The sequence below is a fragment of the Maylandia zebra genome, linkage group LG6 (assembly GCF_041146795.1).
Source record: "Maylandia zebra isolate NMK-2024a linkage group LG6, Mzebra_GT3a, whole genome shotgun sequence".
NCBI lineage: Eukaryota > Metazoa > Chordata > Actinopteri > Cichliformes > Cichlidae > Maylandia > Maylandia zebra.
The window spans coordinates 35,071,467-35,097,256 of NC_135172.1; the positions used below are offsets into that span (position 1 = coordinate 35,071,467).

The window sequence follows — 25,790 nt, forward strand, 5'->3', positions numbered from 1 at the left end:
GTATGATCCAGAAGAAGGTGTAGGAGAGAATTCAGGTTACCTGAGTTTTGGGCAGCAGAAGTGGCTTGTTGGCTTCATTCCCAAAGAAAGGAGAGTGGTAGAGCTGCAGAAACACAAAGCTAGAAGATATAAGAAGAAAGAAAGTCAGTTTAGACACATGGATATGTAAATTAAAGGCAATCTACTTTCATTGAACCTCATGTTTACTGGTCAACAGAACCTGGACTACAAACACAATTTAAGGAACCAAATAAAAGCAACACAGCTTCTGGTACCAAATATCTTGTTTCCATGCCAAGAGATATCTAGACATTTCTATTCAAACATCTGTTTATATGGATGAGGTTGCAGAACAATTTCAAAATAATGGTCCTCGGCATAAAATACCAAAGACTTTGTGCACAGAGGTTTCTCCAGATTTTCAGAATTTGTGATATTATAGATATCCAAAGGACAAGGAAGAAAGTCCACATTGGATGCCCGTGATCTTCAGGCCCTACAGGTGGCACTGAAATAAAAACAGGTGTGATTATGTCATGGAAATCATTGCATGGGCCCAGGAACACTTCCAGAAATCACTGTGAATACAGTGCCTTCCACAAAGAAGAAACCACATGTGTACATGGTCCAAAAACACCGCAATCTTTTCTGGGCCAAAGCTTATTTAAAATGGGTTGAGGCAAAGGGGAAAACTGTTCTGTGGTCAGACAAATGGAAATTTGAAATTCTTTTTGGAAAATGTGGACAAGGCATCATCCAGACTAAAGAGAAGGACCATCCGGCTTGTTAGCAGCACTCACGTAATATCTGATTAGGGTATTGGTGGTGCATTAATGTGTATGTAATTAGGAGTGTGAACATCTGGAAAGGGACCGTCAATGCTGAAAGGTATACACACAGGTTTCAGCCTTTTTCCAGAGAAGGCCTTGAATATTTTAGCTAGACAATAAGAAACCCTATACTGAATCAATTAAAAAGCATGGCTTCATAGTACAAGAGTCCAGATGCTGAACTGGCCTGCAGTCCACATCTTTTGCCAACTGAAAACATTTTGGTGCATCAAAAAAGAGCAGCTAAAATCCTCAGAAAAGAATGGGAAGTCCGGATCCCTGACCTTTACAGACTTTTGTTAAAAAACAAAAACAAAGGGGGGGTGGGGTTGGCGGGGGGGTGCTGTACAGTGATAAACATGGCCTTGTCCAAACTTTGAGGCCTGTTGTTGCCATAAAATTCGAAATGACAGTTTAAACATTTGACATGCTTTCTGTTCTAAATAAAATATGGGTTAATGAGATTTTGAAATCCTTAAATTTTTTTGTATTTATATTTTAAACAGTGTCCCAAATTATTCGGAGCTGGGGTTGGAAATACACCTCTATGCACGGCCTCTGTTCTTAGAAGGTATTCATTACTATTTCCAAATGCTGCATTGCAGTTTCTGTCCACGTTCTGATTTTTCATCACCTTAAAAATTTTTTTATTTAAAAACACAGTTGCAGCACATAATTTAAAAAAAATAAAAATTTGCTCACTAACAGGGTGACACTTTTGATCTTGCAAGTCAAAATGAGCTTACTGACTTTACTTGATACATTGCATCATTAATTTAGCAGAAACACATCACAGAAGCTGCAGCAGTTTCTTGTATAAATCGTGTAATACCTGGGGCTCAGTCCAGAGATTTTCTCAGTGTTGCTGGGACCAGGTCGACTGTGGTAAGCGTCCCTCTCCGCCCGCCTCTCCCTCCTGGAGGAGGGGGCTGAGACTGAGATTGTGTGACCTCTGGGCCGGTGGCCTCCACTGGGGGAGATGGGTGCAGATTGTACTGGTGCTGGTGGAAAAGACAACCTCATCCCCGCTCCTCCACTCTGAGATGACGATACAGCTTGGCCTTCACCTGCTGGGCTTGGACCTCCCGCTACATTAGTGTCCACTCCAGTGTTTCCCTCTACCTTTTCTTTCGCAAACTGGGGCTGCTGGGGTTGAGGCATGCCGTCTGAGGGTGCTCTAGGCCGTGACGTGTCAACCATCGCACTTTCTGACTCCATAGCAGCCTTGGCAAAAGCTTCAGGTAATGTCTGGAGCTCAGGAGAGGAGCTGGACTTGTTGAGTCCATGACCCTGGGACTGAGTGTGTGTCTGGAAGGGAAGGTCAGGCCCCTGGCTTCCTGGAGTGGATGGTCCAAAAGGGGGCTGATCGATTGGAATTGCTCCCTCACTTACTTCTTCCAGGGTTGACTTTTCATCATCCTGACTTGAGGTGGAGGAGGACTGAAAGTGAGAACAAAAGCTGTTTATTTAAAGTACTGCAATGAAAGTATGCAAGTTTTAACCACAGACCCCACTGTGACATCACCCACCAGTTTAACTCCTGATTAGCATTTACAAAGAGGGAGGGTGTGAGCTAAATAGCCATGTAACGGTAAATGGACTGGTTCTTATATAGCGCTTTTCTACTCTGTCTGAGCACTCAAAGCGCTTTATACAACTAATTCATTCACCCAATCACACCCATTCACACAAGCACTTCTAAGCTTAAGTATCTAACATTCATACACATTCACACTCCGATGGATGCATCAGAGAGCAACATGGGGTTAGTATCTTGCCCAAGGATATTTGGCATGCAGACTGGAGCAGCCTGGGATCGAACCACCAACCTTCTGGTTAGTGGCTGATCTGCTCTGCCACCTGAGCTACAACAACCATGTCAATCACATATTAGCCATACCCTAACTCATCTCTTTGTCATCTTTTTGACATTAAATGAGACACAAAATTCCTCCTTGAAATAATCTGGAAAATGAAGGTCATGCTGTTTTGAATCATTAAACATTGAAGACCTTTCTGAGGTCACAGAAGTGAGCAGTAGGATGACACAATCAGACTTCCTTTTGCAACAAGAACCTGCAAGCTGTTTCCATCTTTTATATACATATATATATATACAGGTTTTAACTATGGTTTTAACATGCTGCCAAAGCACAGCATGGGTTGTTAAAGGCGCTGCTAAGTGAGTCATCAGAAGCTGCACTCCACTTGGCTGCTACCCATTACAGCAGTGGCAAAGGAAAGCCACTTAAAAAGAAAAGCTGACAGTTTATAATCAAATAGCACAGGTGACGCAAATGATGGAATAAACAGCCTTGAGGTGCAGGCACTGACAGTAAAGCCACAACAAGTGTTTTAATGGATGTGCACATGGTGATTTGTTTAATGCTGCACAAGACATCATTAAGTCTGCGTGTGTGATTTGGTGAACATGGTCCTACCCTGCTGAGTGTTTCAGGAGGAGTCTTTGTAAACTTATCAGCAGCTATGAAGATTGGATCAGACAACATTGGCTCAAACTCTGCACTCCCCAGCCATTCAGGCGGCGTGTTTGCTGTAGCAATTCCTGATCCCTCCTCCAGCACCACGACAGAGTCTACAGGAGGATACAGCCACAACCATGTGGGTTATAAGTCAATGCAGGTATATGAAAGCAATGCACGCACACAGACACACAAATCACAGTCTTGTCCACTGTTAGTCACACAATCAGAGATACACAAATATGCAGGTGGTAAGACTAAAGATTTTATCAGCTGTCAGTAGTAATCATGACAACAACACCTCACAAACATTCTCTCTAAAATCTCAATTCAGGTTAAACACACAATAATTCAAATAAGTCATTGTAACAGAATCATATACATCTTCTCAGGCAAAAAAAAAGAAACAAAGCCGTGTGGCAAGATCATGACCTACAGTGACATCAACATAAAATCACTGAGATCAGAGGCAGATTTATCAGTGCGGCAGGCAGCATCACTAGTTCGTTTACTCATTTTCTATCAAGTTGCATGCATCGTTTTGGCTGCTGGTTATCTCATCCCAAACGCACGGCAGCTACTGCAACAGCAGCCCAGACCAGTCTTGCATCTCCCAAACAACACATTCAAAGAAGAAGAGAAACACAATCACAAGCAGGCACATTTGATTTTTTAAGACCCCCAAACTGCAGCTCAGAAAAAGTCTTCATCACCCTACTGGTTAACCAGTAAAGCAAGGAAGTGCATCATGTTGCTTAGATGAGGTCTGGGCTTTTCTGTTGACAACATCAGAGGGTCAGAGGTTAAAGGTCAAAACCTGGGAGTATATTTCAGAAACAGAAGGGTTAGAAAACTTATTCAGGAAGAAAAAAATATAATGCAGAAGATGTCCAAAAAAACAACAACAAAAAAACAAAAAACAAAAAACTGAATCATGATTCATCTTTAGGTGTCATTTGGCTGACTGATTCCAGCGCAGACATGTTTTCATTAGCAGTAAGAGAAACCCCCGCCCCGTGTTAATAGAAGACTAACGGTAAAGCAGAAATGCTGAGTATCTATACTTGCACAATCTTTAAGGAAGCAACAGCAGTTCTTTCGCATAACACAATGTGATTGGTGTGCTTGAGAATCCATGGAAAATGATGGTCCTCCCCATTATTTCTTAAAATTAAATGGAGACCTTTTGGAAAACACTGGAATTTTCTTGTCTAAACTTAGATGAGAAAACCAATTTCACTCTCATATCTGTTAAATGCGAAAACTACTGCCAAAAGCTTTATACTGCAGCATTTTTTTTTAAAAAAAAAAAGGAAGACTTTATTAGTTGTCTCACAACTTCACAGTAATGACTTTCAGAAGAAAAAAAACTGTACAACTGTCAATTGTTAAATATGAGAGCAACAACTCAAAGTTGCTCAACAACACAGGTGTTGTGTGACAAAAGCCTATTTCCTAGGAATCCCCAAAAGACTGGATTTTCCTGAAGATAGCAAAAGAAAACCGTCACCAGTTGAGGGCATCTTTCAATTTCATTTTTACATAGAGACAGGTTAAATAAATAAATAAATAAATAAATAAATAAATAAATAAATAAATAGAGAACTGGGAGAAAAGAATACCAAGTTCTGAAAATGTTACAGTGAATTTATTTCAGTTAGTGGTTGTATTTTTTTATAGAAAGTAGTTGTAGGGGGGAAATATTTCTGGGTTGGAAAATTGTCCAAAAATACTCTAGTCACTGTGTTAGCATGAGTAATGCAAAGAAAAACGTCACTTTGCATTTGGTAAACACAAGGCATTGTGTTTAACAGGCATGTTATAGTTTCCACGAGTGCACTCTAAGGTTGTGAGACAAATTCATCACTGGCGTGAGGCTCTGCGTGGATATTCTGCCAGTAATTTTGTAACTGTTCGGACTCATCTGGACACACAAAACTACAATGGACTAACTACACACACACTCTTACAGGGGACTGTAAGCTGATGAATATAATAACAGTGACTATTCGTTTGTGGTGTCTGCTGCAGTCTCCGTCTGCAGCAGAGTACAGTTGCTGCTTAAATTGCTCTAACACTACAAAAAGAGCAGAAACTATGCAGCCATCCTGCAAGTATGGATGCTCAATTGCATCCATAAGGTCCGCATCATCAGGGCGTATAAACACGGCCCAATTTAACTGATTAAAGAAAATTCTGACACTTAATTTCCATAAAGCCACAAAAAAAAAATTGTTTTACATTTCAGCTTTTGTAATGATCTAATATCTTCACTCTGCATAGCTCCAATGCTTCTGGTCTTAAAAGCAGGATCAACAGCATTCCCTTCTTTTTGCTAGCAGTCGCCTCACTAGAAACAATAGACAGATATGAGATTGGTATGAAGCTTCTCATCTAACTCAAATGAATCAGGGAATATAATTAAAGAAAGATTCCTAATCTGTGCTTGCAGACTGCTGTGTTGTGCAAGTGAGAAGAAATATACTGCACCAGGAGTTTTTTGGAGGGGGGGTAGATAGATGTGGGGTCACACACGTGGTGGACGGTACCTGCCCAGGAAATGCTCCTGTGCAACCTGCCAGGGGCTGGTGGGCCTGGGGGGGCAGTGCCCATACCCAGAGAGCAGAGAGAGCCACCCACTGCAGGCGAAGTGCCAGAGGACAGGTCAGTGGCACATGAAGCCACATAACACACCGCAGCCAATCACAAACCAGCATGGGTGATGAGGATGAAGAAACATGTAAAGAAACCAATCAGAACAAGGGAGGAAATCTTAAGTGCAGTTAAAAATAAAATGAAAAGAAGGATGAAAGAAAGAATGGGGGGGGGGGGGGGGGGGGGGGGGGGGGGCTGATGTCCTGAAGAAACTTGAAATGGATCCCCAAAACAAATAAGATGACTAAAATAACAGCTCACTGAAACAGAGGCACCTGCAACAAAAAGAACATGTGATTTAAGGCAGTGATATCTGACAATCAATAACCTGAATGAATCCCAGCTGGGCTACTGAACACCTTCAGGCTCAAATCCAGCACTTACAGGCAATTTAGCATTTCACTTAGTCCATTAAAAGGGTATCAAGGACATGCAGTCACGCAGATAGAAGGGTTGCATTCATGCGTAACATTACATCATACTGTAGCTTCCTAATCTGGATATGCTGTTTTTAATTTCATTGATAACAGCAGGATCCAAATTTTCCGGGACCAATAACTCATCAGCACTTATACAACACAAGAAAAACGTCACAAACTTTCTGATATTTCTTGCTTTCTATGCCCAGACAAACCATTTCTCACCTGTGTTGGAGCGCTGAATCAGGTTTGCCTTTCCTCCAACACTGCTGTGTGTTTGGGTTAGGGGCTCAGAGACAGGAGCTGGAGCAGGGACAGCTGTGCTAGCAGGAGCACTGGCTGTCTGAGTGGGAGGTTCCTTCACTCCCTCCATTGCCATCAGAACACTGGAGAGCTCTTGCAGCGGCATGTTGCCAAGCTCAGATGAGAAAGGGCTAGGTGGGTTCTCCAAACACATTAGCCAGCTTGTGTTACCTGTGACGACAGTATTAGAGCCCAGCACAGAAAGCAAGAGTGTCAGGGAGCACATAACACAAACAGCAGAAAGTATCTTTAAAATGAATGCCTATCATTTACCAAAGCGCACTGAAAGGTATGTGGATGATTCTTTTTTTTTTTTTGTTCCCCAACAGTCACCTTCTGACAATACTCGCATAATAACGAAACACAGAAAGTTTCTACAATAACTGTAGAGGGGACATTCTTAATGGTGACATACCTGACGGTCTGCGTATGAAGATCTCTGCCCAGCCTTGTGTGAGCATTGGGGCAAATTCAGCCAAGGTGGGGTTGTCTTTCAGAGTAGGAGGCACAGATGGAGTGGCAGAGGTGGAAGAGGATGGACCTAAACTATCCAGAGCAGGACCAGAGGAGGGAGAGAGTGGAGCAGTCAACTCACCCTCAGAGGGAGACACCAGAGGACTGAGACTCTGAGCTGGACCGGCACGTAGAGCATGACCACCTGTAAGTCAAAGCCAGATTTCTTTATTGTAAAGTCAGACAATCAGAGAAAGCACAACAACATTATTACTTCCCAAGACTCCTACATTGAAGACTGTAAGTCAAAGAAAGCAACAGCATGGTAACATAGAAATAACTTTTAGAACTGAAATATAGACAGCAACGTATCATTTTTCTACAAAAGCAGTGTTACCTTCCTAGCAACAGCAAAAAAAAAAAAAAAAAAGAAAAGTTAAAAAAATTACATATTTGTTTTTTTTATTTCTACCTGACATGGAGCGAACTCGTATGCGTGCAGCTCTGTTGTGCTGCTGGCTTGACTGTGACTCCAATTTGGCTGGAGCCTCTTTGGTCATTCGGGTGTGTAGTGATGGGTCTGACCTGCGGGAACAGGAGAGCAACATTATTGCTAACAATCCAAAGTGGTTGCAGGCATGCTAGCTGCTCTGTGACCAGTGTTGGTCACGTTACTTGAAAAAAGTAATCAGTAACTAATTACTGATTACTTCCCCAAAAAGTAATCTGTTACTTTACTGATTACTTATTTTCAAAAGTAATTAATTACTTTTAAAAACACCATTTACAACCTGAATAGGTGATAAAGCGATAGATCTTTCAGCCCAATTCTACTTTTTCTGCATAATCCTTCATACAAAATGTAATCAAATGGAAAAGTCTCTTTTTAAAACTTGTTTTATTAGTTTTAATCTTTTAACTTTATGCATCAAGCAAAAACTTAATTATACGCAACATTCTCTGACTGGAAGAAATTTGTTTAACATTTAAACCAATTTTCTGCACATTCCAGCACATAAAATAAAATAGTTTTTTGTGTTTACACTCAGTCTTACAAATAGATGCAAGTAAAACACAGCAGAAAATAAATAAAATCAAAGACTAGCGGTCCTGTTGCTCTATTTTCTCTATTATCCGCGAGTTTCTCTGCGTTTCCCATTACGTCGTTGCGCACTCGATGCTTGCTTGGAAGTTTAGGGGGTTTTTTTCGCTGTAAAAAGAAGTTTTCTTCCCACGCACAACGGATGGTAATGTTTTTGTCACTTTTTATGGAATCAAACTCAAAGGTCAGTACTTCCACGCTTTAAACGCTGCACGCTCATATTTTCTCCCGCACTCGATATATTATCCATTGTTGATCTGCATACAGCTGTTGTCACGAACGTCGCACTTGCTTACGTCACTGTCATGAGACATACTCGCAAATTAAAAAATAAAAAATAAAAAAAAAATAAAAATTTTAGTAACGCAGTAACGCAGCGTACTTACGGGAAAGTAACAGTAATCTAATTACAGTTTTTGCAATAGTAATCCCTTACATTACTCGTTACTTGAAAAGTAATCAGATTACAGTAACGCGTTACTGCCCATCTCCGTCTGTGACACTGTTGATCAACTTAGTTTATCATTTTGGAATTTGTTAATTTTGTAATTGTTAAATATTTAAGTTCAAGTTTTAATGTCAACAGTTTTGCTATTTTTCTTAATTGCAGGTTACAATTTTTAAAAAAAAAATTTTATTAGACATTTTGTCTTTAAGAATTAAGCTAAAATGATTGCAATTTGTCCTGAAGGGGAGGGGTCTAGATCAATATTTCATGGCTATTCATCCACTAAATGTCAAAATATTTTACTCAGAAGGATAAATGTCAACCCCATGGTGGCACTACAGGGTAAATGCCATGTGGTAGGTGGTCTATTGTGTTTATTTCCAGCTCCATCGTTTCATTCTTAGTCTTCTTGGACTAATAGAGTAGCTTTGTATGATTCCCATTTCAAAATAATCCTATATTTATCTTCCTCTGGGCCTCTAGGCAGCTACTCAGTTCAACCTGTGTGTGTGTGTGTGTGTGTGTGTGTGTGTGTGTGTGGTCACTCTCCTTTTAAATAGCTTGCCTTCAGAAACTAATTGTCTCAGCAGCAGGTATGTGGGGCTTCTATGCTGACATTACACAGAGCCAAGAAGATCTGTGTTTAGAGCAGCATAATGCTCTTATAATTAACTTTTGGCCCACCGGCTCACCGGGAAGAAAAAAGAAAAAAAAGGGAAGAAAGTAAAAGTGGAGCATCTCTTTGATTAAGTAAAGGGTGATAGATAGAGTGAGGTCTGGCAGTTGAAAGCAGACAAATTCCTTTTAGTATGTGTGCAAGCATGCATCACCTGGTCAATTCCCCTCCTCCTCCTCCCAGGCGATCAGCCATGTCCAGGCCCAGCAGCGCTTGTGTTCTGACCCCTCCGCTGGTTGTTATGGTGACCAACTTGTTGCCCACCAACCAGGTCATACTGCGGCCTCCTGCTAACAGGAACTCTGCGATGGGAGACCTAAGAGAACAGAGGCCAAAATCATCACTCTTGCTGCTTTTTCCAACTCTTTTTCCAAAATATGAGCATTAAAAAAAAATAATAAAAAATTCTTCCAACCTCTTGGGAAGTGCAGAGAAGTTGGAAAATACATATCGGGCCATCATGTCAAGACAAGTCTCTGTGAGCTCTAGGTGGACAGTTTTCAGCCCCTCGTCGGCCTGAGTTACTGCATTTTCATCGGCAGAGCCCAGACTGCATGTGGTGGTTGAGGTGTGCATCCTAAAAGGTGGAAACAAAGAGACAAATAAAGAACAGCAAAAGGTGGAGAAGAGCGAGTTGAAGGTGCAAGCTCCTCGCATATTTAATGTGTAAAGTGCACAGAAACATGCAGGTTCTGATTTATTGGTGCAGAGAAAACTGCAAGAAGAATCACACAATCACTCGTGCTCATGTCCGTGCCTAGATCACATTCATCACAAGCACACATGGAAACGTGCATTCATTTGTTTACAGTTGGGTTCATAAGTATTTGGAAAGGATTACAAATTTTGCATTTTTGCCTCTGTATACCATCTAAAAGAAAGCAATCAAGATGTTACTCTAGTACCTCAAAATATTGCACTGTTTAGGAACTACAGCCATTGGCTCAGAAGAAAACTTTGGTATCTATTGCTGGGAACTCAGTATGTGGAAAGTTTAATGATTTTAATGCATTCCCCAGCCTTGTACCCAAAGGTTAACAATAAAACGTATGCGTCAAGCCTTACCATAGCCCTAACCAAATCCTAACCTCAACCCTTAAGTTTCAATTAATTGTAGGGCCTTACAACATAAAAACCCCCAGAGATAACTACTGTTATGCTAGGTAAATAAAACTGAGTTATTCCACACTCTCCACTCTTTAACAAGATTATGTGGACATATGAAACTAAAGACAGAGGCAGAATTTATTGATCCAAAGCATTTCACATCATTTATCAAACACCGTGAAGAAATTTTTGACAGTGCAAGCATGTAAATATCCCAGTGGAACAGGGTCACTAGTGTTTATACAGTTTTAACCGTTGATAATAGTAGCAGAAATAAGTCTGATGTGCAGAGTTACATAGTTATAGTATAGAGAGTATGCAAAAAACAGTTGATTGAAAGAAAGCTGAAAGTCTAGACGTCTATCACCTCCTGACGACTTCACTGTAAGTTGATATGATAATGTAAAGAGGCAAAATTGTGTACACTCACTGTCTAAATATTTACGGACCCAACTTCTTATGCTCAACCACCATATGATGATTACATTTTCTCTAAGTGCACACGCAGAGACACATGCTGGGACAAGTAATACATAGCTTTGCATGCCCTGATACCACACTGATTCTCCTTCTAAATGTAAAAAAGCTCTCTCTGCGAGGGTAAAAGGATCTGTAATATTTTGATGCAGAAAAACCAGCAGGTAGAAGCTACGTGTGACTCGATGTGTTTAACGGTATGTTAATGTTTCCACTGAAGTCAAATCTTTCAATTAGCATTCACTGTGCAGCAGCTTTTTGTATTCACAAGAAGCATTTCTCCGTGCTCTATACAAGAATCAGTTTGGAAGCAAATTTACAGATGTGAACATCAGCTCAAGAGAGATAATGGACGTGTTTTGAAAGCTTGCTGCTTAGAAGTAAACATGCTCAAAATGAGCAATTTACAGCAACACTCCAGCCCATGTTACTTGCCAGATGTTACTTCTCCTCACAATGGGGAGTATTAAAGACATGCGGACTGTTTTTCAAAGCCAAATTATAAAGAAATGCAAAAATGAAAGAAAACATCAAAGATTAAAACAAGAAAGTAGTGATGCAATGGATTAAAAAAAGAGAGCAAGAGGTCCTTAGTTTTTTGTTTTCTTTTGTTTTTGTTTAAAGCCTCCATTCTTCTTAACTATAGGTCAAATTTAAATACTCTATGAAGGTTAGGGAAGGTCTAGGCTGGTAGGAATACAACTATATTTTCAGAATTTCAAAGATTTATGTAGAAATAGTGTTTTCACTTTAACTGTATTGAGCATGAAAATATAGGCACACATACAGACTAATACTGGTGCGTAGATCTTTTGTATGAGGCTCAAAGAAATCTCTCAAGTCCCAGAATGTGAATCAGCAACTATTCAATCACATTTTATAACTACTATTCTTCTACTGACGATGACTTATTTTTCATTTCAGTGTTTAATGGACACATACTCCAAAAACATGACCATGACAGACTCACGACTGAAGCAGTACGAGGTTTGCTGCTTTGTCATACCATCACATGCTATTGTACTTCAATTCACTGACATTACCCAATTTAAAGTAAAGAAAAACAAATGTAACCTTATCTAATCCCATACAGTTTTTCCAATGAAAATGTCGCCTTGAAGACTGAAAGCTTTGAATGCGGTCACGTTATGCTAGATGGAGTAAGTGTCCATATGGAGGTGAATTTTAAACCCAGTTCACACAAAAATCAGCTCTGAGAGCAAAAGCAGATTATCAGCCAGTCAACAGTTAAAGCAGGTTAAAGAGAGCAACACTGCAGTTGTTTAGTCCCACTAATTTTGTGTTTGTCGTTGAACATTAAACAGTACTTTTAAGCATATACAAGTACTGAGCTGCTGCTGCCATCTGGTGGCAATACTAGTATGACCTATGACAATCAATTGGTGTGAGCAGCCTCATCTAACAACTGCAATGTTGCATTGTACTTCTTCCAGATGCCCAAGAAAGTCAGCCAAGGACAGATAAGCATATGACGATTAGTGAGGAAGAGTGTTTCTGTGGATGTGCGTGATGTGAATGATGTGTTGATCAAACTGTTAAAAGTTAATCTCAACCCAGCTAGTTCTGAAATCCCGCACTAGGAGATTGCCATGGTCATAGCAGTACAGTGGATGTTTCAGTGGAACAAAACAAAACTAAAATTATGTCAAGCAAGCAAACAAAAGCTGTTGTGTTGCTGTTGCCAGAGTCACTGGTCGAAGAAGCAGATGTGCTCCCAAAGCAAACAGAGGGAGCCAAAGTAGGGGGTTGCAGTTGTTTACAGTGAAGTTTATAAAGATCCCACCACTGCTTTGCACCAGTTCCTTCTGCCATTCATTTGTTGTTAGGCGAATCAAAATCAGTCAGCAATGTACCCAGCACATAAAAGACACATACAAATAAAATCAAACCAAAGCAAAATGTAAGAAACAAACAAACAAAAAAGCAAAATCTGTGTTAGAGCAAAGTGAAAAACATCAATAAAGTGAAAAGATGCTTTCCCACATCTTCAACAAACACTGCATGCAAAAGCAAATCAGAAAAAACAACAACATTGAAACCAGCACAAATATAAACACAGCCCAAAACAAACCAAAAAGGTCGACACATAAACCTTCCTCCAGCATGCACCACCCACTCCAGGTGCCCCTGGCAACAAATCTCCCCAGCAACACCCCCCCAAAGACGGACAATGACCCTAGACCCCATCAATCCCATGAAGAAAGCAGTAAGTGTTTGGGTTGTTATTGGTTTTTGTTTTGTTACCCAGAAGGCTCGTCTAACCTGCGGACCGCATGTTCGGAGACGCTGATGCTGCGGGAGCGGAAAGCGTCCATGGCTGAAAGGTCCCTCAGCTCTTTAACTGGAGAGCTGCTGCTATTGGCTACCGCTGCTGCTGCCTTTGCCACTTTTGCTGCCCGCAAGCTGAGTGGTGAGGAGTGTCCATGGCAAAGGGCGAGGGGGATTGGGCCCAAGATGGAGTAACGGTGGCGTTGGGGCAGTGAGAGGACGGGGTCATCGTGAGGGTGGTGGTTTGGGAGTGTGGAGGAAGTGTGGTGTAAAAGTATACCAGGAGACAGCAGGAATCATCACCAGAGAACCAGAGCAACATGAGCAGGTGGATCAGGAGCGCACGCCACACATGGAGAGGGGCAGGGTACAAAGGAGAGGGCCACAAAGGTCAAAGGGCAGCGTCACATGAGGAGGGAGGGATCAGGAGCAATGTAGAAAGGATCCAGGATGACACAACCACCCCCAAAACCACAACCACACCAAACACAGGGGGCAGTGGAGAGGGGGAAGGGTCAAATAAAGGAAAAACAAAACACGGTGAAAATTAACAGCAGTGAACATTATGAATCAGATTACAGGAGAGTGGAGAAAGAAAAAAAAAAAGAGGGTTAAAAAAAATAAAAGGATACACGCCAACTAAACAGAAAACAGAGAAGCTACAGCAGAGGGGGAAACAGCTTCTGCTATTCAGAAAAGAAAATACACAGAAAGTATTCAGGAGAGCAACAAAATAAACATTACTTCACACAGCAGGTTTGTAGAGAAGCCAAGGACTAGTACAGAAGTATAACCGTAGGGATGAACTCAGCACAGGCTTTATGATAGAAGTTAAAACACAAGTGAAACATAAAGCTGGATGAAACCAGAGGGTTGAAGCACAGCAGCCTCGGACTGGACCAAATACTAGTTTAGTATCATCACCAAATAATGTATGCATTTTTTATGTATGCAAAGGTAATGTTTGGACACAGTGGAACGTTTGCCAAGAACATTTTAAGAATTAAATTAATTTAAACTTGACATTCTGACCATCATCCTGGTGGAAACTGAGCTGAGGAACTCCAACCTCATTATGAGCAATGAGCAGCACAAGAACTGTGATACCAGAATATGGAAAACTGAAACCATTATGGAAGAATTAATGTTAGCAGAAGCATTTTGGATTACTGTGGAGAGCTGCAACAAGGATTTGCTGTTTTGTTTTTTAATTACCAAGTTAAAAATACTGGAAGGGCTTCATAAAAATCTAAGACAATTTGTTAACACAAATCTAAGAAAAGATGGAAAATTAATAAAAATGCCACAATAAACGTGAGCGTAAAAGTAGAGATCACATTAGGAAAAGAGGAAGATGAATATTATAGTGTCTCTGAAATTCACTGGGTAAACTCTGGTTTAACTGGGATTTCTACACCAAATACTTATTTTTAAAACATGTATTTTTTGTGTATGGCAACATTGGTGTCTCTATTTTCTTAAGACGTCGTCCACAATCAAACACCTGATTAATCAGAAAAAGATTAAATAACTACAATTTTGTAATACGCAATTTTAGTTGCTGACTCAAAAAGAGACAACCACTGGTGTGCCTGAATATTTACCTAGTTGGATATTCACTATTTGAGCTGGATTTTGATTTTTGAAGTGCACATTTCAATTTTTTTTTAGATAAATCAGCGTGTGCAATCACACTTCAGTCTCTCCCTATGATGCTGCCTTAGCAACTTTTCATAGCTCTCTAACAGCATATTTATTTATTGCATTTAGAAAAACATCTATAGACAGAATTATCTCGCCTGTAAATGTCTTGCCCTCCTGCTACTGCCTCCACACTCTCTCCTCCTGCTTTGTTCAGCGTGTGAGAAAACAGCAAGCTACAGCACTCATACCAAACAAAATAATAGACCTATCACTTCTAACTTTCTCACAAAGGAGAGCTGCAGAAAAAGTGTAGTTAAGACACAGAGTAGTCAAGTTTGAGCTTGAGTTCTGCGATGACTCCTTGCAGAATCTACACAGCAGTTGCACTTGTACTTGTGTGCATGTGTGATCTGCATTGCTCTACCCTCACAAGCAAAACTGAGCTGATTAGTTTGGACTTGGCGATAATTACTGAACAAAAGTTACTTTTAAGGAAACTCGGGAAAGAGAACATTTTAGTAGCAACTGAGTTGGGGATTATGACAGCTTTGGAAATAAGAAAAAATAATGATGCCTACATTGACAGAATACTGGCTATTACATTAGCATAGTAAGCAAAGTAAAAACTATCACAGCCTAATGCATTTTGTTAATGGTTTACCATCTTTACATGGTAAAACACTTTACAAGTGGAATGACAACAATCTGTGTCTTTGTAGTTACATTTCTTGGTGGGTACTACAGCATAGCATATGCGGTGGCACAATTTAAAGCAGTATTATTAATTAATGCAAAAAGACCCCTGTTAAGTACCCTTCTCTCTGTGTTACAGTCTAGAGTGTTTTAAAAAGTTACTTTGTACATGTTTTTAAATGTACACTGTTCATGTGTGGACAACCAAACAACATTCACACTTTGTACGAATGAGAATGGCACCTTGCTGAGAAAAGCTTCTTTATCGCTCTGTGTGAAAGATGGCGTGTATTTCTCTTTGTGTACATGTTCTGTGGTCACAAACAGCAGTCAGACGGCACAGTGTGACAGGGGGAGGGACACCCTGTACCTCTTACTCATGCTATTGCTAGGGATGTACTTTTGTGAGATACAGGTAGTGAAAGCAGTACACAAACACCCGAATAATGATATATAATAATCCACAACAAATATAAACTAAATAAAGGCATAACATTATACAGGTGTTTATGCCATTTTGTCCACCGTCTGTATGACAAATGAGGTGACTCTTGGAAAAATACAAAATAAAAATAAGTGGTGGTATAAGAACACATTTTAAAACATAAAAAAAAGCATAAACAGATAAAATGAACTAATGATCACCATGGCAACCTGAGAGGTGTCACTGCAACCATCAGTACGAATCATGCTGAGTCCCCTGTTACCTTGGCTACCCCCAACCCTTTACCACAACAGCAGTCACGTGGGCAGCGTGCGGTGCTGCTGGTTTGTACATTACTGCTGGTGACTGACAGTGAAAACACAGTTTACCTCTTGGGTCTCTCATTGAGGCTGGTGCTTCGGGCACGAAACGGACTCTGCTCATGACTGTCATCGAATGGCAGAAGGGCGTTGGAACGCAAACCCTGAAGGAACACAAAGAAAGGAACCAGATATGCAAAACAAAAGTGGTGACCCAGATTTACAGATGATTACCAGTTGTGCCCCCTCTGCTACAGGTTTCTCAAACTTCACAAGCATCCAGATGCACCTAACTGGACATGTTTCTCCTGAACAGTACAAAAGTTCAATGAAACATCTCTCTGGAGACATTTGAGGTTAAAAGTGTGTTGTGCAGTTACTTAAGCCACCATTGCCAGAGCAAATAAATCCAAGTGAATGCCCAAAAGTGCATTAAGAAGCTGAGACCTCAACTTTTTGCAAAAGAGAAGGGAACAACTATGTGCAATGCAATTCAACACTATCAGAATGCAATGAATAAAAAGTATGAAGTAATAAGTAGAACTGACAAATCCAGTGGAAATATCCAAGGACAATTTAAAAGAATGTTTCAACATATGCTACAATATGCTAATTTGCCTTTTTGTCAAGAGTTCAATTCTCTGTACAATATAAAGCTGCAGCCTGAAGCTGTTAGCTCAGCATAAACACAAAGAGCTGGTCTGTTCTAATGTGAGGGTTATATCTCTGTTGCTTTCCATCTCTTTCTGGAGAAAATACACCAGGGTCACTTTAACATTTTCTCATCTGAGTTTTTATGCTAAGCATAAAAAACAAGTGGAAATGAGGGTGGTGAAAACATTCTAAGCCCACTACTGACAAGAAAGCAATCAAACATAAACGTGTTATCTGATAATTACTGGACATCAAGTTATTCTCAAGAACTGAAGGAAGTCCAGAGAGCCTTGTTTCAGATTGCATAAGAGTTTGTAAAAGTTGTTGCCTTTTAATTAAACTATCGTTAAAAGTCTCTGAAAGGAAGACACTTTCTTTTATAAATGTGTGAGCAAGGACAAGGTCCTTTTCAGCGACATTGATTTCAGTGTAGGAGCTACGCATCTGTACTCTCTCTTAGTACTGCATTATTTCTTTTCCTTATATTGTTCATGTGTATGAGCAGGTGAGTAACAGTAAATTCAGCTTCAGGTTTGAAGGCTCTTTTTTGTCATTCACTGTGGTGTACCTTTGTGATATACTGAACAAAGTCCTTGCGGAAGGGTAGTCTGCAGCGTATGAACCACATGGCAATCACATGGTGGGCCAGGGACACAATGTACTGGTTGAACCTGATGGGATTTGAAGAAATACTCAGATCAGAGTGAGTCTCTGCATCAGGGAATACAAAATGTCACATGTGCTAGGACTTACTTTGAGGGGTTAGTGTAAGGTAGTGAGATGGCAAACACGCTGACATACTGCTCAGCTACAAAGTTGGCATACAGATGGGGAAGGCGCACGAGGGCTGTGAAACACAGTCAAAAAAAAAAAAAACAACTGAAGACTTTGGCCTTCAACAATATAAAAGAATACAGGAAAAGAGAAAAGTACTCACTGGAGAGAAACTCGAGCATAGGAGATGCCATGGCAACAGTAGCAGAGATGTGAGTGAGCTTGACGATAAGAGCAGGAAGAAGCTTGATCATGATATCAGGCATCTCCACCGTGCACATTGTAAGGGCCACCACACATTGCTTGGCACAGCGGTAAATGAGCCCAGTCTCGAGGCACTGAACCAGTTCTCTCTGCATGTATCAATGAAAGGATGAATGTAATTCCACTTGTATGTTTCCATATACACTCACCAGTCACTACATTTGGTACACCTTGCTACTGCTGGGTTGGACTTTACTTCACCTTCAGAACTGCTTTAATGTGTGGCATATATTCAACAAGGTGCTGGAAAGATTTTGGTTGTTAACATGACAAAATGACAGAAATGCTACAGATTCGTTGCCTGCACATCCATCACTGTTCTATCACCACCACCAAAAGTGCTTTATTGGATTGAGGTCCAGTAACTGAGAACCCCATCTGACACCATTGACAGAGTACAGGATGGATCCATGCTTTCATGTTCTTTATGCAAAAGTCTGACGCTACCATTCAAATGTGTCAGCAAAAATCAAGACTCATCAGACCAGGTGACATTTTGTCAGTCTTCTGTTGTCCGATCTTGATGAACCTGTGCAAATTGTAGGTTCAGTTTCCTGTTATTAGCTAAGTATTGACATCCGCTGCTGTAGACAGCTGTTTCAAGTTTCAACATGCTTTGTAAAACATGGATGTAAGAACTGATATTTAAGTTAATGTTGCCTTCCTATCAAAGCAGTCTCACCATTTTTCTCTGACTTCTTATTTGGACCATTCTCTTTTGATCAGCACTAGCAACAACACCATGTTCAGAGACATTTAAATCGACTGTCTTCCCCACTGTGATGCTCGTTTTGAATTTCAGCTGTCCTCTTGACCAGGACTACAAGCCTAAGTGCATTGAGTCGCTGCCATGTGATTGGCTGATTAGACATTTACATTCACAAGCAGTTGAATGGGTGTCACTAACACTCCATGGACTCAGCGTACACACCATGGAGACTTTGGTGTGTACGTGCATGAATTTTGTTTAAATATGAGTTCTAACAGTAATAGAATGCAAATGTACAACATAGTCAGGCTGCACATGTAATTTGCCAGTTCTGTAATGCAAAGTCTGTCTGGTATATGATTAAGCTAATCTGATCATTCACAGCAAGAAAGTGGGTTTCATGTCCTGCCTTTTCCGGTACTCTCAACAAAACCATGTTATTTCTATCTAAAGCAGAGTACATCCTGTTGTTTGCTGCATGTGAAGACAAGCAACCTGGTTCCAACCTAGTTTTCTCAACATAGCCTAAAGTTGTTTTGTAGATGCTAGCATAAAACTTATCATAGTATCCTGTGAGAAATAGCACAGAAGGTGTTTGATTTCTGCAGACTAGTCTTTGTACCTGTCTTGACTGCTCCAAGTAGTTGTGGTAGGAGGTAATTGCTGTAAGAACGGGAATCACTGCCAGCTGAACATCTGTGCGAGAAAACCCCTCTGGAGTCTTTTTCAATCGCTCTGAGATGAGACGATCTGTCACCTACACACGCAGAAGAGATCAATAAAGATTGAATTCACTCACAACATAATATCCAGTGTATGGATCTGTATTTATGTGCATAAAGTCAGGCTACCATGCAGCAGAGTGTAGAACACAGCTGATCTAAGTTGCATGGTGATGTGAGCAGCAACACTTTGTACTGCAGCATCCATGGCAGCTTGTCAAGAACCAGCTTCAGCACCTTCCAATCCGTCTCCTGTAAGAGAGATAAATCATATCCGAACCTTTTACAGATAAAAGGGAAGTCACTGCAATTATCGGTCACTGCTTCTGCATTCTAACAGCTGCAATGCCTATGATTTAATTCTGATATGAATTCAATACTGTCTGCCAATCAGAAAAGAAACCTGACTTAAAAAGACGAGCTAAATGGGCTTGTTCCAGGGGGGTGCATCTAGCCCCAGTGTAAGATATCTAAGGATTACGCTGAACTTAAAATGTATAGCAACTCTAGTTGAGTCTAAGAATAAAGATACAAAACTAGGCATGAGGCCAACTGTTTAACCACAGAACGTATATATGAACTGTGCAATGCTGTTTGATACAATAATTATTGTGTGTACCATCTTGAGGCACTGCAGGAGGACACTGAAGGCAGGCGAATAGGAAAGGTAGGCTGAGCGTGTTGAGGCTGCTGAACTGGGAGGAGCAGCAGGAGGAGCAGGGCTGCCAGCAGGAGGAGAGGTTGAACCTGCTGGCTTCTTTTCACCAACACGTTTCTCTGGTTCCCTGAAAAACAACAAGAACAAAAGCAAGTGACACAATGTTAGAGAGCTGTCAGTAAGCTCAATACCTTTAGTAAAGGAAATGTTTGTGTTCTCACCCTATATCACAGTAGCAATAAGGGCTGAATCTCATGACACCATCTTTGTTTGGGACCCCAAGACGGTGAAGAGAGTCTGCACGCATCATGAGGAAGAAGTCAAACACCTGAGAAGAAAAAGGAGGAATCAACAAAGAAATGATGTAATAAGAGGTAAAAACATTTGAGCAGTGACAGATCACCTACCTTTAGTCTAATAGTGGAGGCGATAGTTGAACAGTACTTGTTCTTGTAATGAAGCTGCAGGTGGCTGATAAGCAACTCATAAACACGACTCGCATGGCTGGCTGGCAGACTGTAAAGTTTGCTCTGTCAGAAGAAAAAGGATAACATGTTATCACCAGGTAAAATATAATAAATATTTAGTTTATTTGATAAACCTTGATAATCTTAGTTTTGCTAGCTTAATGAAAGTCTTAGGCAGCATGCAACATTTCATATCAACTTAACACACTATAAATAGTTCACTTCTAATAGTTTGTTTTGTTTTTTTTCTTCCATCTCATGACCCTTACCATGTACCTAACAGTTGGCTAAGTATCATGAAATGCAAGCACATGACACCACACTGGCAAAAATATCCAACATTACAAAACAGTAATTACAGACACAACATAATTACAGACTTTGCAGAGTGGTCACCAAGAAGGCTGAAATCTATCGTCATCAACAGTTAATGATTAGAGCTTAATTATGGGATTAATAACTGCCGGGCCAGAACAAGAAGCAAGTCTTGAGTCTGAGCGATTATGTTTAAGATTTTATAAACTTCACACATTGCTCCAAGGATCGATTTTTATTGTAAATCAACTTTGTTTAAGAAAATACAACATTTGTATTAGTCCGTAGATAAATCATGTTTTGCTGTCCAGGTATATACATCAATTTACATTCGATTTATATTAATAAAATTGGATGACACCTGAGAAGCTGACAGGCAGGTCTGTTAAGCTTGCGACATTAAGCATTAGTTTAGTCTTTCCATCATTAAAAGTTTTAGCTGCTAACTCATTTCATTAAGAGGATTTTTTTAAGTTACGTAAGCAGCAGCTAGCACTAGTTGGAAAAAAAAAAGTTTTCCTTTAATACATTTTTAGGCCGGAGAGGGCAGTCGATAGGTATGTGTCAGATAACCAGGTCAGAGTACAGTCACTGCAGCATGACAGCAATGCAAAGACGCAGTGAGGCAACATAACAAAAACTGTTTTGGGTTTGGTTAATTTGGACAAATTAATTGTCCAATTTTTTGTTTGTGAATTACATTTTCTTTGCTTGTTATATTCTCAGCGTTTTGTGCCATAAAGAGATCTTTGAGCTCTTAATGGTAAAATGTCGCCAAATAAAATGACATTTACAGTCTGACAGCAGTCAACAAAGCCAATTTTAGTCCATTTTAATGTGTATTGAACTGTTCTGGGGGTAGGGGGATTTCTCCATTGATTGATGTCATTTGATGCCCTACATTGTGATAAGTCACTGTGGAAGAAACTATGTCTTAATATTCTATTTTAACTCACCCACAACTCTTCACATCTACTACTTTTATGTATACCTGCAGGATTTCAAGCAGGCCCAGAATAGCAGTCCTGACGTCCTCCATAGGAGACTCTGCTGTGGGGTCTCTCTCAGAAACCTCTAGGGGCCCTGAACACACCAGAGAGCGGCTAGACACCTAAAAAATAATTATAAAATGGAGAGAAGTAATGACATTGTGACAGAAATGGGGCGGTTTTGTGTGATTGCATGTACTCTTTTTGTACCCGTTCAATGATGTCCAGCAGGCTGGTGAAGTGGTGCGTGTTGCAGCCCTCAGCGAGGTCTACTAATAGCTGAGTAGCCTGTTTTCTAACTGCCAAGTCCCGGTCTTCAGCAATCCCACTGAGCTGGGGAATCACCACCATTTCAATCAACTCATCCTGGAGAAAAAATAGAAAATAAGCAAAGAACACAAAAAGGAAAAGTATGATTTTTTTGAAAATCATAAACGGAGCTTGTACAAATGTGTCAAACATTTGTACAAGCTCCGTTTCAAAAATAAATTGCATGTAAATAAATTTTGGGAGGCTCAGAAGTATGTCAGCATCTGAGTGGTGCTTGCTACTATCGAAATATCTTCTTCAGTAAAAATTGGAACTATGGCAAGAGAAATGCACCAGAAGCTTTTCAGTCTGGACAGCGGACTGGAATTACACAGGTTTCTGATGTGAGCGTGTATGAGAGAGCACAGACCTCATAGAGCTGCCGGTTGGTACTGAGAACGAAGGACAGGATATGAAGCACTTTGATTCTTATCACACTGCGAGTCTCGTTCCTTTCACAGAGCAAAAGGGTGAGATAACAGAAAGGGACAGCGGAGATTAAGATACTTCAGAGATAGAACAAGAACGAGATCGAACATCACAAGGATAATACTATAACCTCCCTGAGATATATACGTGTGTCAGTGTGTGTGTCCTACCTGAAGAATTTCTCCATGAGCCGGTGAAGGCTCTGAATCCAGCCTTCTTTAGCAGGCTGGATAGACTGAGCCCTGTAGGAGATAAGTGTCAGCACTGATGCATCCTGCAAAAGATAAGATTCAGATTAGTGGGGGGGGGGGGGGGGGGGTAACGCAGTGTAAGAGGTCTAAATTACAACAAAAGTTGGAGGAGGACAGAAGATACTCAAAGCACTAACTGGTCTTTTATCAGCACATTTCTCCACCAGGCTGAAAAACTTCTCAGTGGAGCCGTGGTAACCGTTTTGTTCATAAAGCTCTTCCACGGTGGTCAACAGTTCATAAACAATGGCCTTTAGTTCCGCACTGCCTATTGTCTGTGAAAACAAGAGGCACACCACTTGGTCAAGCTAGAACCATTACTTTTTATTCTGTATACTCAACCAGATAAAAACATAAAAATTAAAAACTACAGCTCTGCATATTTAATTTGGAAAAAGTCCTTCCTAAAACAAGCCCAAATGGGATTTGGGTCTCCAGCTGGAATCAAACAACAACAACAAAGGTGTTAACTACTACACTATGAAGCATGGTCAATCACAAGTGAAATATATTTTCAAGAACCTGAATCTGTTGCAACAGTCGCTCTATGATGCCGAGTAGGATGTCCCATGTGACCACTTGTAGCTCTTTACCGTACTTTTTGATGAGTCTTGTTATTGAAAGAACAATTTCGTAGGAGACCACCTCGTTGGCACATGACATGGCCTGAGGGACAGAAATAAAAGTCACTTATTCAGCACAGTCATCATATCAAGTGCAGTCATTTTACCCCCGTATAATCTTTCAACCTCAGGTTTGATCTAAACACATGGCAACAACTTAAAGTTTGACTACATCCTGCATGAAAGAAAATATCTGTATGACTTTGAACACAAAAGTGAAAATCTATGCCACGGGTTTGGAAGTCAGACAGTCTGTTCTTTTCACCCTATTGTGCAGATTTCCAGCTCCATATTTTTGATGCAAAGCTATTCTGCACTGTAACAAAAAATAATTTCCCCCAGGGATCAATAAAGTATTCTGATTCTGATTCTGATTCTGATTATTCTATATTAGAGCATCTTTGTGTCAAAATTATCCTCATTTATCTTACAATGGACCTTTTTGCAGCTCCTCTTTTGTCCGCTGTCTAAAACAAGCAATTTTAGGCCTCATTCAATCCAGAAGCACAAAAAAAGTTTCATAATTCTTTGATTTTTTTTTTTTTTAATGAATTCTTAACAATAATAAAGCCACAAAGTGGAATATTATCCCGAATTTAAAACCACTTCTTTAAGCCAATTTTCTACTTACTGGCTCCTCCTTGCAATCAAAAACATTTGAAAACCATGTGAGTGGGGTTGCTGTGCTCACAGACAGAGCCCTGTGCTTGAAATGACCACAAGAACGACTAGCGATGGGAATCAAGAACAAGTTCTTGTACACAACAAGTTCCGAGTAGCCCAGTTCCCTGGAACTGTTAGTCTGCTTGCCTATCGAGCCCGCTTATCGGTTCCACTTGCACTACAATCAGCCAATTTGTTTGCGGGTCGGAGGTGGAAGATGGTGGCACAGTCTACAGCATGGATATGAACATTCGTTTTATTGCACAAAATGACGAGGACATGATAGTAAAGTGGAAACTGCATCAGAGACAGAAACTGCAGTATTATGCTGGTAGCACAATTTTGGCTCATTGCAAGCATCTACAGAGACCGCAGCATGCTAACACTAAGCTAACCAAACACCATGCTAACACCAAGTTAGATACCTAAATAGTAAGAGAAAGATCAAATGTGAGTCCTTATTAGGATAGGGATTTGTGTTGGTGTTTGGGGCTGAAGCCTCAGGTTTATATAGTTAAATAGTAATTATGAGAGTGTGTTTCAGCTATTTTACAGAGTAACATGAAAGTAATATAGGAGTATAATGAATTACTTTCTCTTTGGGGTAATTAAGTACCATACTGAATTACAAAAAAGTGTTCTGTGAAATCTTTTTTTTAGTAATGCTCCAACCTTGATCACAACAAAAATGGGAAATACCTCCAACATGAGCATACATTTGACTCACAGCATGCAATTAATTTGCATGAATGTAATGTCTTTGATACGCTGCACAGCAATGGTGGTCACTCTCAAAGTGGACCCAGTGAGAACTCAATGAGCAAATTCTTATAAATTCCCATCCTTTTTAAGGAAATTTGCTCTGAATGACATTTCACAGATTTAAGACCAGGGGAGCAGAAAATAAGTAAAAGTATAATAAGTCCTTATAAAACATTAAGAACTCCAGTGTGCAAGAGAGGCTTACCACCATAAAATCCTATCAGTTAAATTTTTGATTATGAGATGTGGACTTGACCCTCAGTATTATAATCTCATTGCAAAACTGCATGTATATTTATGTGAGTTACCTTGTAGAAAGATGGCAGAACAAGCGTCGGTGTATTTTTGAGTGCAGGCAGTCTGTGTGCGCCCCAAAGCGCCATTCCAACAAAGAAAACTGCTCCTCTTAACAACGGTGCATCCTCCATATACACCCTGGTGGAGGGACAGATCAAAGAAGAACTGCACCATACCTCCAAACTTATATATGCTCATTCACACAAAGTCAGAAATATTGTATATTTAACCAATAATACCTTTCCTCCATAATGCGACACATGGTGTAAATTGCACTATGGCCGAGGTGAGTCCCCAAAACCTTTCTCATTAACTGAAGAACCAGAGAGCAAAACAAAGCGTAGGGACAACAAACGGCACAGAGGAGGACACAGTTATGAATTATGTCGCTTCAAATCATAGACTTCAAACAAGAGGCAGAATTGTATATATGCAGGTGTGTTCTTGCCTCACCTTCCAACAGGACTCGCAAAACTCTTTGACGTTGACCGTACGGCAGAGTGTGATTATGAAAACGGTTAAAGAGTCGGAGGGCAGGCAGTTGTAACACACAACTGCATCGAGCACTTGCAGAGCCACCT

At 40.4% G+C, this 25,790-nt stretch overlaps 1 protein-coding gene across 2 annotated transcripts in view; it reads right to left on the reverse strand.

The window, feature by feature from the left end:
- Positions 1 to 25,790, reverse strand: part of tsc2 (TSC complex subunit 2) — a 31,970-nt gene that overhangs the window by 1,488 nt on the left and 4,692 nt on the right. The window contains exons 8-35 of one of the 2 annotated variants that reach the window (XM_004539036.5): positions 25,663 to 25,788; positions 25,449 to 25,522; positions 25,221 to 25,347; positions 23,387 to 23,530; positions 23,002 to 23,139; positions 22,784 to 22,887; positions 22,555 to 22,636; positions 22,086 to 22,241; positions 21,878 to 21,997; positions 20,512 to 20,634; positions 20,326 to 20,432; positions 20,066 to 20,231; positions 19,576 to 19,698; positions 19,347 to 19,481; positions 17,915 to 18,104; positions 17,731 to 17,824; positions 17,546 to 17,648; positions 16,393 to 16,487; positions 13,237 to 13,377; positions 9,785 to 9,946; positions 9,524 to 9,685; positions 7,616 to 7,728; positions 7,106 to 7,348; positions 6,613 to 6,861; positions 5,863 to 5,952; positions 3,272 to 3,426; positions 1,663 to 2,270; positions 41 to 119 (exon numbers count right to left, since the gene is read on the reverse strand). In XM_004539036.5, coding sequence (XP_004539093.2) covers positions 41 to 119; positions 1,663 to 2,270; positions 3,272 to 3,426; positions 5,863 to 5,952; positions 6,613 to 6,861; positions 7,106 to 7,348; positions 7,616 to 7,728; positions 9,524 to 9,685; positions 9,785 to 9,946; positions 13,237 to 13,377; positions 16,393 to 16,487; positions 17,546 to 17,648; positions 17,731 to 17,824; positions 17,915 to 18,104; positions 19,347 to 19,481; positions 19,576 to 19,698; positions 20,066 to 20,231; positions 20,326 to 20,432; positions 20,512 to 20,634; positions 21,878 to 21,997; positions 22,086 to 22,241; positions 22,555 to 22,636; positions 22,784 to 22,887; positions 23,002 to 23,139; positions 23,387 to 23,530; positions 25,221 to 25,347; positions 25,449 to 25,522; positions 25,663 to 25,788 — 4,209 coding nt within the window. The remainder of the gene's footprint in view (positions 1 to 40; positions 120 to 1,662; positions 2,271 to 3,271; positions 3,427 to 5,862; positions 5,953 to 6,612; positions 6,862 to 7,105; positions 7,349 to 7,615; positions 7,729 to 9,523; positions 9,686 to 9,784; positions 9,947 to 13,236; positions 13,378 to 16,392; positions 16,488 to 17,545; positions 17,649 to 17,730; positions 17,825 to 17,914; positions 18,105 to 19,346; positions 19,482 to 19,575; positions 19,699 to 20,065; positions 20,232 to 20,325; positions 20,433 to 20,511; positions 20,635 to 21,877; positions 21,998 to 22,085; positions 22,242 to 22,554; positions 22,637 to 22,783; positions 22,888 to 23,001; positions 23,140 to 23,386; positions 23,531 to 25,220; positions 25,348 to 25,448; positions 25,523 to 25,662; positions 25,789 to 25,790) is intronic. The other variant, XM_004539040.4, reaches the window with a different exon arrangement.